This window comes from Sorex fumeus, unplaced genomic scaffold, assembly GCF_029834395.1.
Source record: "Sorex fumeus unplaced genomic scaffold, SorFum_2.1 ptg000265l, whole genome shotgun sequence".
Taxonomy (NCBI): Eukaryota; Metazoa; Chordata; class Mammalia; order Eulipotyphla; family Soricidae; genus Sorex; species Sorex fumeus.
The window spans coordinates 29,031,140-29,046,858 of record NW_026606322.1 but is presented as its reverse complement, the minus strand read 5'-3'; the positions used below and the strand labels follow the sequence as shown (position 1 = coordinate 29,046,858).

The 15,719-nt window shown below is 49.3% G+C and overlaps 1 protein-coding gene across 1 annotated transcript in view; it reads left to right on the top strand.

The window, feature by feature from the left end:
- HUNK (hormonally up-regulated Neu-associated kinase) overlaps positions 1–15,719 on the top strand; it is a 124,063-nt gene that overhangs the window by 41,820 nt on the left and 66,524 nt on the right. The window contains exon 2 of the mRNA XM_056109323.1: positions 10,491–10,783. Coding sequence (XP_055965298.1) covers positions 10,491–10,783 — 293 coding nt within the window. The remainder of the gene's footprint in view (positions 1–10,490; positions 10,784–15,719) is intronic.

Sequence of the window (15,719 nt, the reverse complement as noted above, 5' to 3'; positions counted from 1 at the left end):
GGGGACTGGCGTGGCCATGGAAGGGAGCTGAGCCTGCTTCCTTCCTTCCTTCCTTCCTTCCTTCCTTCCTTCCTCCCTCCCTCCCTCCCTCCCTCCCTCCCTCCCTCCCTCCCTGCCTTTCTTTCTTTCTTTCTTTCTTTCTTTCTTTCTTTCTTTCTTTCTTTCTCTCCCTTCCTTCCTTCCTTCCCTCCAGCCCGCCCACCTACCTACCTTCCTTCCTTCCTTCCTTCCTTCCTTCCTTCCTCCCTCCCTCCCTCCCTCCCTCCCTCCCTCCCTCCCTCCCTCCTTCCTTCCTCCTTCCTTCCTTCCTTCCTTCCTTCCTTCCTTCCTTCCTTCCTTCCTTTTCCTTTCTCTTTCTCTCTCTTTCTATTTCTTTCTTTCCCTTTCTTTCCTTCTTGCTTTCTTCCTTCCTTTTTCTCTCTCTTTCTATTTCTTTCTTTCTTTCTCCCTTCCTTCCTTCCTTCCTTCCTTCCTTCCTTCCTTCCTTCTTCCTTCCTTTCTTCCTTCCTTCCTTTTCCTTCCTTTTTCTCTCTCTTTCTATTCCTTCCTTCCTTCCTTCCTTCCTTCCTTCCTCCCTTCCTTCCTCTTTCTCTCTCTCTGTCTCTTTCTCTCTTTCTTTCTTTCTTTCTTTCTTTCTTTCTTTCTTTCTTTCTTTCTTTCTTTCTCTTGGGTTCTTTGCTCCAAGTCAGCTGGTGCTTGGGTGCCCTGAGGGGTCCTCATGAACTCTGCTATTTCAACTGGGGATGGAAATGGTACCCTCCTGTCAATGGGGAGACAAATCTGGGCATGTGGCCAGGGCAGCGGGCAGGGGCAGAAACTGTGGGCTTCTTTCCAGACACGGACAGCAGCACCCGTGGGCCCCTGATCATGGACGGAATGTGTGTTTGTGACCTTGCTTGGCTCCTCTGTGAATCGGAGCAGCTTTGAAATTAATTAGAACTCCAGCCCAGAGTCTTTCCTGCTCTCTGTTAAACAGGTATCCTCCACACAGGAGCACACTCCACTTGGATGATTTTACACATAGCTTCTCTTTGGAAGGAGGCGTGAAACCAATTTATTCTCCAAACTTCCCACTGGGTCATGCTAATCACCACCATTTTCAGCCCTTCCACAAGGATGGAGCGGAACTTGTTAATTTCTTTATGGCTTCCCCACCCCCACCCTCCTCATTCCCCCCAGGGGGGAGGCCTGACTCCATTCATTTTACCTAGATTTCACTTTTGTAATGAGATGTACCAAGCCGGCAGAGTCCTCCTACAGCGAACGTCTGTACTGGTCAACCTGTGCTGCCAGAGCAGAGTCCCACAGCACAGCCGCTGAGACAACAGATCTGTGTTTGCTGGGCCGGAGTACAGGACAGAGGAGAGGGCGCTTGCCTTGCATGTGGCTGATCAGGGTTCCATCCTTGGCACCCCATATAGTTCCCTGAGCCCTGCCAGGAGTGATCCCTGATAACACAGTCAGGAATAACCCGAGTGCTGCTGGTTGTGCTCTCCCCCTTCACTCCCCAAAAGAGAAAAATAGAGAAAAAACAATTATTTTTTCTTTTTGGGTTACACCCGGCCTTGCATAGGGGCTACTCTTGGCTCTGCACTCAGGAATTGCTCCTGGCGGTGCTGGGGGACCCTATGGGATGCTGGGTATTGAACCTAGGTCAGCCATGTGCAAGGCAAATACCTTACCCACTGTGCTATCACTCCAGCCCCTGTTTCTGACATCTTTTGCTGCCAACAAGAAGTCTGCTGTCAGTCTGTTTTCTGTTTTGTTTTGCTTTTTGGGTCACACCTGGCATTGCACAGGGGTTACTCCTGGCTCATACACTCAGGAATTATTCCTCGCGATGCCCGGGGCACCATATGGGATGCTGGAAATTGAACCCGGGGCAGCTGCATAGAAGGCAAATGCCCTACCCGCTGTGCTATTGCTCCACCCCAAACCGGATGTCTTTGCCAATAGTGCAAGGATCCAGGATGCAGGCAGGATCTAGGATGCCAGGAGAAGACGCCTCCTGACGCTCCCTGACCTGCAGGTGGCCAACTTCTCCCATCTCCTCATGTGGCCACCTCTATCCTCTCCAGTGTCTCCTCTGCTTAGAAGGACTCCTGTGCTTGGATTGGGGACACCCTCTCTTTTGTCACTTAACTCGAATGACCTCTTTGGCCTTCAGGGCAGTGACATTGGCCCTTGCCCTGTGAATGTTGGGGCGACACTGTTTAGTTCATACAGGCTTGGGGAGAGAACATGGAACTTCCCCCTTCCATTTACACCCGCATTCATCATTCATCCACTCAGTTGAGTGCTGGCCACCTGCTAGAGACTGTTCTGGACCCCAGGAGACACAGGGCCGCCCCCTCTTGCTGGAGACAGGTCCCACCCTGGGTCAGAGAGTTCTGGAGGGCTGAAGAGGTGTTGAGAATCTTGGGGAAAAGACTAGGAGGCAAGTGTGTGAGTGCCAGGGGGTGTGGCCACTCATCCTCTCACTCATTTGCTTGCTCATTCACTCATTAATTTACTCATTTACTCATTCATTCATTCATTCACTTTTTTGTTCATTCACCCACTTATGCACTCATTTACTTATTTAATCACTCTCATTCACTCATCTCTTTACTCACTTTATTCCTTATTCACTCATTTATTGAGCTGGAGCGATAGCACAGCGGGAAGGGCGTTTGCCTTGCACGCAGCCAACATGGCCGACCCAAGTTCGATTCCTCTGCCCCTCTTGGAGAGCCCGGCAAGCTACCGAGAGTATCTCGCCTGCACTGCACGGCAAAACCTGGCAAGCTACCCGTGAGGTATTCGATATGCCAAACACAGTAACAACAAAGTCTCACAACAGAGATGTTACTGGGCCTGCTCGAGAAAATCAATGAACAACCGGACGACAGTGACAGTGACACTTATTTATTGACTCTTATTTCTTTATTCACTCATTTATTTACTCATTCATTCTCCTGCACTGGTGCAAGCTGGAACACAATGGAGATCCAAGCTCCTAACCTTCCTGGAAGTTGGGGTGGAGGGTACCAGGCCCTCTGTGATGGTTGGGATTGTGAAAGTGTGCCTTGATCTGAGTCAGGCAAGGGGGTGGGATAGAGAAGGGGGTGGGAGTGGGCCGGGCTTAGAGCACATATTTTATATGCAGGAGCCCTGGGTTTGATCCCCTGAGCACTGCTGGGAGTGCCACCCTCGACCACCCAAAAAGAGAAAGGAAAAGAAAGCAAAGTGTCCCAAAAGAAAGCTCTTTGTTGTTCTTTTGTTTTGGGGTCACACTTGGTGGTGCTTAGAAGCTTTGTGGGGGTTGTTCTTTGAGTCATCTCCAAGACCCCACAAAACTCTGTGTGTGTGTGTGTGTGTGTGTGTGTGTGTGTGTGTGTGTGAGTGACTAATTTCCACATAAAAAGAAAATATATTGGGACTTCTATTCATGGTGCTTGCAGGCCATTTAGTTTTTAAGAAGGCAAACCAAGCTTTTATTAGAGAAAGCAACAGGAAATTGAAAGCACCAGGCATGCTCTGGGGTGGGTGAGTGGGGTGTCCAAGAGAGACGCCACCCTGATTATTTCACATGTCTCTGTAAAAGTGCTCTGATGAGAAAGAGATGCAAACTTGCAAGAACAGAGCTGACTTTGTACACTGTGTAAAGCGCGCGCACGTGTGTGTGTGTGTGTGTGTGTGTGTCTGTGTGTACTTTTCAGTACTCACAAAGAGGTGTCTCTTTGATCTCTAGTTTTCCTTCCTCTCAGCTGTGGGGGTTGCTCCATTTCATGTTCACTTTTTCCCTGGGCACATTGGCTTCACTCGCAGTATGTTTGAGAGTACGGATTTTAAGGCAGGCAAGAGGGAACCCAAAAGGAGGAAGGAAATATTCAGTCCCCTTAACGGCCATGCTATGTAGACTGTCTCAGTCAATATTGATAGAAGAGGAGTGAGTCAGCTGATAGGAAACACTACCTGGCTATCTTCAAAGCAACTCTCTTCCAGAGAATTGGGAGACTTCTGTTTTTAAAACTGCAGGTCAAGTACATGTGTTTTTCTTCCTGAACTGCCCTGGATTTAGATGCTTTTGCCATCCCCTCTACCAGTGGTTGTTTCAGGAGCATAAAATTGGGGCCAAAGAGAGACTACAGTGGGTAGTGTCTTGCTCATGTTGACCTGGGTTTCATCCCCAGCACCCCAAAGGGTCCCCTGAGCACCAGCAGGAGTGATCCCTGAACACAGAGCCACAAATAAGTCCCGAGCACTGCTGGATGTAGCCTCCAAACAAACAATAGCAGTATGGAATGCGAATGGTATTAACTGTCAGTTTAGGGGACCTCTCAGTATATATCGGCTGCCAAGTGCTCTGTGCTGTCTTTGGAGGTTCTGATTGGCTGATGACTGATGGACATGTGTCCCCGGGCTTGTGCATGCCTCCTGTGTGCAATCCAGAGTCACAGTGGTTTGTCCTAACAGACCATGGAGCTTCAGTCTCCTATACCTAACACCTCTCCTGACCTAACGGCCTGAGCACCCATCTGTTCCTTCCTGTGTTGGATGGAGCTGTGCTCCCTTCCTCCCAAGGCTGCTCCTCCCCCTCCTCCTTTCAGGCCACAGTCTCCTCTCCTAGAGCCTCCTCTGCCCCCTGCCCCTTCTTTCCCTGGTCTTATGTCTCTCACCCCTATAGCTACTGCCTAATCCTGTAGCAGAGGACACGATTTCCTTCTCTGCAAGGAGCTTTGGTCTGACAGAGAGACCTAAGACAGATTGACGGGAGAAAGACATTTCGTTTCACAGGACAGGGTCCCTTTTCATGACATGGTGCTTCCCAACAGGCAGACAAAGAGGGTCAGGCCTGGGACTCCAAAGAGCAAGAAGATGGTTTGCAAGCAGCTGGGAGCCAGTGTTGGGGAAATGGGTCTTCGCCTTCTCCTGCAGGAATCTGGACAGATGGGCTTTGCTGATTTCTCCATTTCCATTTAGCTGACACTCTTAGGGTATTTTGTTGTTGTTGTTGTTGTTGTTGTTGTTTGGGGGGGGGGGTCACACCAGGCTGAGCTCTGGGGCTATTCCAGGGTCTGTGCTCAGAGCTCACTCCTGGTATATGGTGGACCAGGGAGTGAACCGGGATCAGTTGCATGCAAGGCAAGTGCCTTCCCCGCTGGGCTATTTCTTTGGCTCACACTCTTGATCACTGACTCTTGCTATCACGTGATATCACTGACTCTGGAACTAGGACTCTTATCTCCATTCCTTTGTGCTGTTCGAGGGAAAGTGACGACGGAAAGTGACGAAGTCTCATCACCTTCAGTCCTCATTTCCGTGCCCCTCATTTAGGGGTGGCCAATCCTTCTCCTCCACACCTTCTAGATCTACTTTTCTCCCCCGTCTCTCTCAGCAACTTATTAGCAACTTAAAAGTTACTTTGTTAGTTTTGCCCATCATTGCTCTGCATTTTGTGGGCAGGTGAGGCAGGAATGGGAATGAGGTGGGAGTTGTAATACTCTGAGAAATGCAATTTCTGGTTTTTTTTTTTTTTTTTTTTTTGAGGAGGGTCCTCACCACTACTGGAGGTCACAAGGGAATTGATTCTGGCTTCTGTCCATGCCAGGCTTGCACTCCACCCCTGAGAGATGCAATGACTTAAGTAATGTTTCAGCTGTTGTGCTCCGGAGCTTGGTTGTTCTCTCTCTACTAATTTTCCACCCCGGCAACACCTTGGTTTTTTATATTGGATCTAAGGGACCCATCTTGGAAAAAGATTCCTTTGTTAAAATGTTGGTTGTTGGTTAGCAGCTTGCTTCTGTTCTAGAGCTGGAGTCTTTACCGATTCTTTGCGAGAAAATTATTTTTCAAGTGTTTTGGATGGAGGCTAGAGAGATAGTACAGCCAGTAAGGTACTTTCTTTGCACGCAGCTGACCCAGGTTTGAGCCCTGGCACCCCTGAGCCCTCGGGAGTGATTCCTGAGCTCAGAGCCAGGAGTAACCCTTGAGCATTGCCGGTGTGACCCCCAAATCCCAAAACCAGAATGAGTTTTGATTGATATATCTAGTCTATGATACTCCCTCCCCTCGGTCCCCTTCACCACTCCTGGTCCCCAAACACATTCTCAAGACCAGATTGGGAATCCCTACCCATCCATGAAACCTGGGTCCTTAGTGAGTTCCGCTTCCCAGGAAAGTGTCTCCTGAGCAGGGCGCAGATTTTATCACTGAGGGATGCTCGGGACCAGTGGAATTGGGACCCCAGGCTACAGAGATGGTGGGGCACACACTCGCAGTCAGGCTTGCTCTAACCAGCGCACTCTGGATGGCATCACAGTGCAAATTTGCCCTGCTGAAGCCTCACAGACTGGAAATCTACAGTCCGTTTGGGGGGACCCAGATCCAGAGTGTTACAAAGGCTGCCCCCTTGAAGACCCCTCACAAAGCTGCATCCTTTGTCCTTCTACTTGGGCGGAGGTGGGTCCACCTGGGTGGAGGTAGGGGGCTCTGTCTGTTCTCCTGGGGACTAGGGGAGGGGAGGTGGTGCTTTTGCTGCCTGCTTCCGTAGCTGGGGTCTCTGTCTTTGTGTGGTGTCTCCCACTGTCTTGTGTCTGTCTCCTAAGGACCCTGGTGAGGTGCTGAGAGCCCATCCCAGCGGGAAAACCCTTCACTGTTTCCAAATAAGGTCACGTCTGTACTTCCAGGGAGTTGCTTTTACTGCCTTTGAATGGCACTCTGCAGGCAATTAAGAGCTAAATAAATTATCCTAATAATGATTGTGTGTTCTGCTTAAAAAGGCAGATCGTTTCTAACTGCTGGGCTTTGGAGACTGTTGTTTATTCATTGTGCTTTAAAGAATCCTGTTGCCAAAGGGCTTCCTTTTCAAACCCGGGAACACAGACTCTCTGCAAAAAAACAGAATCTAATTTTACTCTTTGGTCTCTCCTTTCTCTCAGTTCCTCAAGAGGATGATTGCTTATGTATGTCTCTATTACGTGTACTCCTTTGAAGCTGAGTGTGTGTATGTGTGTGTGTGTTTCAAAATATCACAAATTACTAATCACAAATTACTACAATTTTTATTTATTTTTCTTGTGTGTGGGGTGGTCTCCTTGTGGTATTCAGAGGGCCCAGGACCATTTCCAGTGATTCTGGGTCCAGTGAGTTGTCAGGTGAGATGCTGTGCTATGGTGACAACTCAAAGAGCTGGGTTGGGGGGGGGGGGGTGGCAGCAGTGGTGGGGTGGGGGGGGGCGGGGAGGGGGAATGACACCACATGGTGCTGGGGTTCCACTGAGATCGGCTGCATCCTTGCAAGTAAGGGCCTTAACCCCTGTTAACTATCTCTCCAGCCTCCAAGTGCAATTTTGAGTTTTTTGTTTTGGGGCCAGCCCCGGTGAAACTCAGGGCTTACTCCAGACTCAGCGCTCAGGGATCACTCCTGGTGGTGCTCAGGAGATCATAGAGGGTGCTGGGGGCTGAACCTGGGTTGGCTGCATGCAAGGCAAGTGCCTTACCAGCTGTACTATCACTCCATCCCTGAAATTGTCTGTCTTTTAATACGACACCTCCTTAACTAGCTGGGGGGAAGTGCAGGAAGAGAAAGGCTTCTGCAGGTAGACAGCATCTGCTTGGGTGGCCTTGGGATGTGCAGCCCCCCCCCCCACCCCCCCCCCCCACCCCCACCGCAGTGAGCTCTACAGGGTGGGTGATACTGTCCCACAGTTCTTTGGTTCCAGTGGCCGATTGTCCCCCTCTTAGTCCTATCTCTGGATTAAGGGTCTGAAATCCCCACTCAAGTGGCTGGCGTGATGGAAAGGCCCCACCCCCAGCAGAAAGATAAGCCTTGGGATGTGGCTAGCGGCTGCCAGTTTGAAAATGATAAAGACGGTTCTCAGCACACCACACGCATGTGTTTTATTTGGGGGCCAACGCAGTGGTTCTTGAGGGCTCCTCCTGGCTCTGTGCTCAGAGTTTAGCCCTGGAGTTGCTGGGAGGGGATGCCCTGTGGTTCTGGGGGTTGAACCCAGGCCTCTTGGGTGCAAAGAATGTGCTCAGCCTTTTGCACCATCTCCTCCCCACTTCCCCAATAACTGTGCAGTTATTATTTTTTGATTGCCATAATCAATTTTGTAGTGATTGCATAGAATTGCATTGCCCATCTAAACAGATGTCATACAGTGTTGCATGTAATGGTTTAAAAGGAATGGGGGCTGGAGCAATAGCACAGCGGGTAGGGCGTTTGCCTTGCACGTGGCTGACCCGGGTTCAATTCCCAGCATCCCATATGGTCCTCTGAGCACCGCCAGGGGTAATTCCTGAGTGCATGAGCCAGGAGTAGCCCCTGTGCATCGCTGGGTGTGACCCAAAAACAAAAAACAAAAACAAAAAAAAAGGAATGGCAGGGGGTGCTGGGAGTCAGTATAGCGTGTCAGTGCTTTTCTTGCATGCAGCTGACCTGGGTCTAATGGCTGCCACTGCATGTGGTCCCCGAGAACATGTGGTTCTGATGTCTGTGGGCCCCACGGGTGACTTATGTGAAGCGGGGAGGACAAAGACGGTCACTTTCTCCCCACCCGCCTCTGCCACCCGGGACCCAGGGTTACTGGATTATTGTCTCGCCTAGCAGAAAGGAATTTCAGGAGTAGACAAGTGATGAAACAAATAGATTTTATTTGGAGGATTTTTGGAGAGGGAGAGAAAGGGATAAGCAGATAAGCGGGGGAACGGAGAGTAAGAGAGAGAGTAACGTGTCCAGAGAGAACGCGGGCTTCTCCGAGGGTGGAGAGAGCCCCTACATATCCTAGCATTAGACATGAAAGCATGAAAGTACACATCTCAAGAGGGGAGATGTGGGCGACACATGTGCTCGGGCACCACATGTGCTCAGCCACGTGGGCGCAAGCAGCACATGGGCTAGGGCGGCATATGCGCATCCTTCCTTTGTTCAAGGTGGCCTTTATAGGGTTTCTCCAGCCTGCCCCCACGTGGGGCTTCTTCCCAGGTAAAAGTCTGTTGCCAAGGAGGTTACCAGGGAGGTCCAAAAAGAGGAATTTCATGGGGAGGCCTATATCCTCAGGGTCTGTGGATGGTCTTATCAGGCCTTTGCTTTCTGTATCCACAAGGTAGGTCATTCCTAGAATTCTTCTTCCATGAAACTTTGTTTCATTGCAAAGGGCCTTTCCCTATCTACCTGCCTACATCAGTTCCTGAGCACAGAGCCAGGAATGATCCCCGAGCACAGCTTGGTTTGGCCCCCGAACCAGAAAGCAAAGGGAAGGAATAGAACTGGCTCCCTGATTGAGCTCAGAGCCCATGCCTGGAGGCCAACCAGGAACCTTACAAACTCATACCTGCAATATTTCTCCCCACATCTATATACCTATGATAAGGTTTATCTCAGCAATTAGTCATAGGAAGAGATTAACACCCCAAACTATAATAATAATAATGTCAAGCGCTGATTGCAATGCACTGTGGAAAAAGCTATCTGAATGGGGTCTCGCTCTCAAAATATCTTATAGCATGTATTGTTTTTGGAACTGGCTTGACCTCAGGTAGCTGAAATTGTGGAAAATAAAATTTTCGATGGTGGTGGTGGTGGTGTGTGTTGGGGGTGGGGCGAGGGGGCATTGTATAATTATAAAAATGAGACTGTCCTCCAGAGGAGAGACTAAGTGAATCCGATGGCAGTTGTTTTTTTGTTTGTTTGTTCGTTTTGTTTGTTTTTCCTAAAAGGTTAAAATTGCTGGTATTGCTTGTGAGTCTTCTGCTAGACACTTTCTGAGTAGTTTCCAAGGAGTGGGTAGCAGGGAGCGATCTGTTTTAGGGAAGGAGACGCTTGCATGGCCTTGCGGTTGGGAGAAGAGGAAGGGAAGAGTGTTCAAGGGACTCCGCAGCAGGGAGTGGCTTGAGTTAGGATTGGAAGGACTGGGGGGAGGGATGGTTGGAATGGTGTGTGTGAGGGGTCCATAACATGGGTGCCAGCTTGGAGATAATTGGATGTGTGTTTGGAGAGATGGCGAACGTGTGTGTGTGTGTGTGTGTGTGTGTGTGATGAGGGGCGTGGTTTTCTGAGGACTCTGGCTTCAGGTGGGAGGAAGGGGTAGGGCCATACCCAGCAGTGCTCAGGGACTCTTCTTGGCTCAGTGCTCAGGAATAAGCTCTGGCGGTGCTTGGGAGAGAACCCTCTGTGGTGCCAGGAATTCAAACGGGGGTTTGCAGGATGCAAGGCGACTGCTTTAACCTCTCTGCTCTCTCTCCCTCCTTCTCTCCCCCATGCTTTGCTTTTTAAGTTGTTATTTATTGTTTGCATGCTGGAGATGGAACCTAAGGCCTCGTGTGGGCAGGCCGGGTGCTCTGCCGCTGAGCCCCGGCCTCTTGGTTTCTGTAGCGAGCCCCTGAGGGTACCATCACCCAGTATTTGGCATTTCTCCTTCTGACTGACTTTCCTCAGCAGAGCCCCTTCTGGTTCACATCGTAGCAGGAAATGAGATCTCAAACCCTCTCTGGGTTTCTCCGCAGGTGGCCATAAAAGTCATCGATAAGAAGAGAGCCAAAAAGGACACCTATGTCACCAAAAACCTCCGCCGGGAGGGCCAGATCCAGCAGATGATCCGCCACCCCAACATCACACAGCTCCTGGACATTCTGGAGACAGAAAACAGCTATTACCTGGTCATGGAGCTGTGCCCGGGCGGCAACCTCATGCACAAGATCTATGAGAAGAAGAGGCTGGAGGAGGCGGAAGCCCGCAGGTACATCCGGCAGCTCATCTCGGCCGTGGAGCACCTGCACCGGGCCGGGGTTGTCCACAGGTAAGGGACATGCCACTTTGCAGTCGAACATGGCTCAGTTCTTGCACCGTGTGCTTTATAAGTCTCCACTTTTGTTGCTTGGACTGAAGTTTTATGCTTTGGGTGAACAGTCGCTTAGGATTCTGAAGCCAGAGGGGTTTGCCTCTGGGCTCTGCCCATCACCCAGTGTGCTCGCCACTCTGACCCTCTGTCTCTTCTTCGGGGAAATGAGAATGGTCCCAATGCCCGTCTTAAGGTTGGGGTCAGGGTCCAGAAGTTTGTGGATGGAAATACATCAGAAAAGGGCGTGGCACCCAGGATTCTGCTCTTCTTTTTTTTTTCTTTTTGAGTCACACCCAGCGATGCTCAGCGGTTACTCCTGGCTCTGCACTCAGGAATTATTCCTGGCGGTACTGGGGGGACTATATGGGACTATATGGGATGCTGAGGGATTGAACGCGGGTTGGCCACGTGTAAGGCAAATGCCCTCCCTGCTGTGCTATTGCTCTGGCCCCTGTGCCTTCTCTTCTTTGCCAAGAAAGGAGACGAGTTACTCAATGTGAAGATGGTATAGAAAGTGCTTGCCCATGTTGGCATCGAGGCTGTATTTTTTGTGTGTTTCTCTCTTATGCTTGGGGGTATGTGTTTGATAGCTGGTTTATTTCACTGCATTGAACAGCCATCCGAATTCTGTGCTTGTCTTGGGAAAAGCCAGACCCTAAGCCAAGACAACCTTGCACGAAAACCTAACTATTTATTTTCCTTTTTAGGTCACACCCAGCAATGCTCAGGGGTTACTCTTGGATCTGCACTCAGGAATTACTCCTGGCAGTGCTCAGGGGACCATATGGAATGCCGGGGATTGAACCCGGGTCACCCACTTGCAAGGCAAATGCCCTATCTATACTATTGCTCTGGTCCCCGAAAATCTAACTTTAAAAGAAACTACTCTTCTCTTATGGAACTAGGGGGTTATGTTGAGTGAAGTTAACCAGGAGGAAAGGGATAGATATGGAACGATCTCTGTCATATGTAGGATTTAGATATACACAGCAAGGGAGCAACAGATGACCAAAGGCAGGCGGCATAATGGCTGGGACAGAGTGATAATTACAGAGGGTAGGACATTTGCCTTGCACACAACTGACCAGGCACCCCTGGCATCCCATAGGACCCCTGAGCCCTGCCAGAAGTGAGAATAAGCCCTAAGCACTGCCATCTGTGGTCCCCCAAACCAAAAAACACCAACAAGGAAAGCAGCATAATTGAAGGACTGATCCACACTCTTGAGTTGCGGGTTGGGGATGAGAGGAGAAGGGTGTTGGGGTTTTTTTGGGGGGAGGGTGGGTGCACTGGTAATGAGTGTGGTATTGGAATTATGTGCATGAGAAACCTTTATTAGCATTGAAAACCACAGAATCTCTTTTTTTTTTAACTTCTCATGATACATTTTCCCCCTTAAATTTTAATTAGTGAAACACCATGAGGTACAGTTGTAGACTTAGAAATTTTTGTGCTTGGGTTTCAGTTATACAATGATCGAATACCCATCCTTCCACCAGCAAACTACAGAATCTCAATCAAAAATCATTTGTTTAGTTTCTTTACAGATTCACTGTGAGATAGTTGCAAAGCTTTCATGATTGAGTTTCAGTCATACAATGTTCGAACACCCATCCCTCCACCAGTGTACATTTCCCACCCCCCAACCCCTGCCTCTATGGCAGGCACTTCCCTTCTTCTCTCTCTCTCTCCTTTTTGGGCATTGTGGTTTGTAATACAGATACTGTGAGGCCATCATGTTTGGTCCTTAGTCTACTTTCAGCACACATTTCCCATCCTGAATGATTTCTCCATCATTGACTTAGTGGTCCCTTCTCTTTCCCAGCTGCCCTCTCCCTGAACCCTTGAGGCAGACTTTCAAGCATGGAGCAATCCTCCTGGCCCTTGTCTCTACTGTCCTTGGGTGTTAGTTTCGTTCTATGTTACTTTATATTCCACAATGAGTGCAGTCATCCTATATCTGTCCCTCTCCTTTTGACTCATTTCACCTAGCATGATACTCTCCATGTCCATGTACTTACAAGCAGATTTCATGACTTCATTTTTTTCTAATTCAATACAATTTTTTTTTAAAAAAACAACTCTTCTGAGGAGGAACTGCACAGGGCAAATGAATGAAAATAGCATCTGTAACTGTGTGGCTATTGCGGGATGCCATTAGCTTACCCTTCATGCTCTGCTAGAATAAGTAACATAGGAGTAAGGTACCCTTTTTCTGCCACTACCCAAAGATTAACTTCACCAATCAGTGCACAGTTCTTCTTTCCGGAAATGAAAGGCAGTAGATGTTCTGCATTGAGAAAGAACCCCCCCGAGAGAAAGAAGAACCCAGGTTTTTTTTTTTTCTTTTTGAGTCACACCCAGTGATGCACAGGGGTTACTCCTGGCTCATGCAGTCAGGAATTACTCCTGGCGGTGCTTGGGGGGGAAACATATGGGATGCTGGAAATCGAACCCGGGTTCGCTGTGTGCAGAGCAAACACCCTACCTGCTGTACTATCGCTCCAATCTCAAGAAGGATCCATCACTCCAATCCCAAGAAGGACCCAGGTTTAATAAATTCTCATGCCAAAAAAAAAAAATCAAAGTGCAAAATGTGTATGCATATACATCTGTCTAAAAAAAAATACACAGACACATATGTCTGCACGCATGTATATAAATTTGTATCTATACACTTATTTATGTATTGATTTTTATTTAAGGGCCACACCCAGCCACCCTCAGGGCATCCTATGTGCTGGAATCAAAGCCTGGGTCTGCTGTGTGCAAAGCAAGTGCCATAAGCCCTGTATTATCTCTCTGGCCCCAGGAAATAGATTTAAAAATAGTCACCCTCTCATGGTGCCTTTGATCTGTTGCAAAGCCATTCTGATTATGCTGAGTGAAGGAAGCAATTCATTTTATTTTGCAGTGCTGTGGGGAGGGGAGGGTGGACTTGGGGGTCACTCCTAGTGGTTCAGGGGGCTATTCCTTGTTGTGCCTGAGTTTCAGATCCCCAATTGCGGAGAGACCAAGTCAGTCCACTCACGATAGTGCAAAAGCAAAGGAACTTTATTACAGCCTGAGCCAGTGCTAGCCTGAGCTAGGGTCCGAGTCTCATCCAACACAGTGGAGTCTTGACAAGGACCCCGACTCCAAATCACAAGCGGTTTATATAGGGTTCAGAGTTAGGAACAGTCTACATACTGGCCTATTTTTGGCATTGGCCCTATTACAATGGTGGTCAGCTATTAGGCAATGCTTAGTAACAGTTTCTACGGAGGGTTCAGTGACCCTTCGTGACTGGTCAGACTGAACTGCCCAATTCCTTATCTTGGTAAATTCCTCAACTGGGACTGTACCAGAAACTGCACGTCCTGCTTTGGGGAAACAGAAACTGAGACCTAGCTGAGACTTAATGTTAGCTGTAGCTTGTCATGGCTGCTGAGGACCCTGCTTTTTTGGGCCTCACATCCTGACTCTGCTCAGTAGTGACCCCTGGTGGTGTTCAGGGGGATGATATTTAGTGCCAGAGCTTGAACTAGGATTGGCTGCATGCAAGGCAAGCGCCTTAACCCCTGTGCTATCTCTAGATCCCTCCCCCCCTTGAAGTAGCTCTCAGATCCATAGAATGGAGAGACTTGTGGGGGTTGCTGGGGGGTGGGTGCTGGCTTAGAGAGTGGGTGCGGGGGAGCTGCACTCAGGGGAGCCCAGATACCAGGGCACAGCTCCAGGCATGGTCTGGGCTCCTGCCTTGGCGCCAACCCCCACCTTGTTGGGTCTCTTTGCTGATTAGCTGGGAGCAGAGCCCTGGGGAATCCTAAGTGACTCACGCTATCTTGGGCTCTTGGCCACATACTTCGATGTAGTAGTCTGCCGTAGTAGTCTGCCGTGCTCCGGGGGAGATGCTATTAGGAAATGAGGGTCTCGAGTATGCTCAGTCTCCCTGTGTTAAAGTGACAGAGCCCGGTACCTCATGGGTGAGTCAGCTGAAATCACCCATTCGGCCGGCTGCAGGGGGCAGAGGCACCCAGGAGTTCTGAATGGGATTGGAGGGGTTGCACTGTTCCCACCTGCTGGTGCAGCTCCAGCAAAACGAGGAGCAAGAGACGAGCATCATTGCCCCGTCTGCCCTGCAGGACACTCTCCTCTCCTCCTCCACTTTTAAAGTCATTTTATTGCGTTTGTTTATTTTTTTAAAATTTCATTTCCATAAAGTTGTTCGCAATAATTGATTACGTTCAATATTTCAACACCAATCCCACCACCCTTATTACACTTTCCTACCATCGTTATTTTGAAGTTTCTCACCACCATTCAAGCCTGCCCCATAGGCCGATGCTAGATAATTTATTTTGTATTGCTTGGAATGAATAGTGTAAGATGTCTGTAAGGGTCTATCTCACAGTGATTCTACCAAAAAGCAAAAAAAAAAAAAAAAAAAGATCGGCTGAGAGGGTGGCGGTGATTGGTTTCTGGAAGTTTGGGGTCACCAGGGTTCATCTGTGCAGGTGGAGAAAGAGGACGCCTGCTCCCATCTGAGGTTACTCCACGCCCCTCCCCCCACCATGAGATCAGCCCGGCCGCCTGGCCAGGAGCCATCCCTGCAGCGAGCAGCTCGGTTCCAAGATTCAGTTTGAGTCTCCGGATCATTCTCCACCCCCCTTGTAAAGTCATTTAAACCAAGCCCCATCCTTCCCTCCATTCCCTCCATGCAGTTGCCATCGATGTCCAAGGCGGGAACTGAACCATGTTTTTGAGAATGAAGACGATGCGGTCTTTTGCTCTCGGGGCTCTCTCTGCCTTGCAGTTCTTCCTCTCTCCTGGGGAATAAGACAGCGAGGACGGAGAGGCAAGGGTCTAACAGAGAAACAGCTGCTTGCACTCCTAGGCATCATGTGACGAGCCTCCC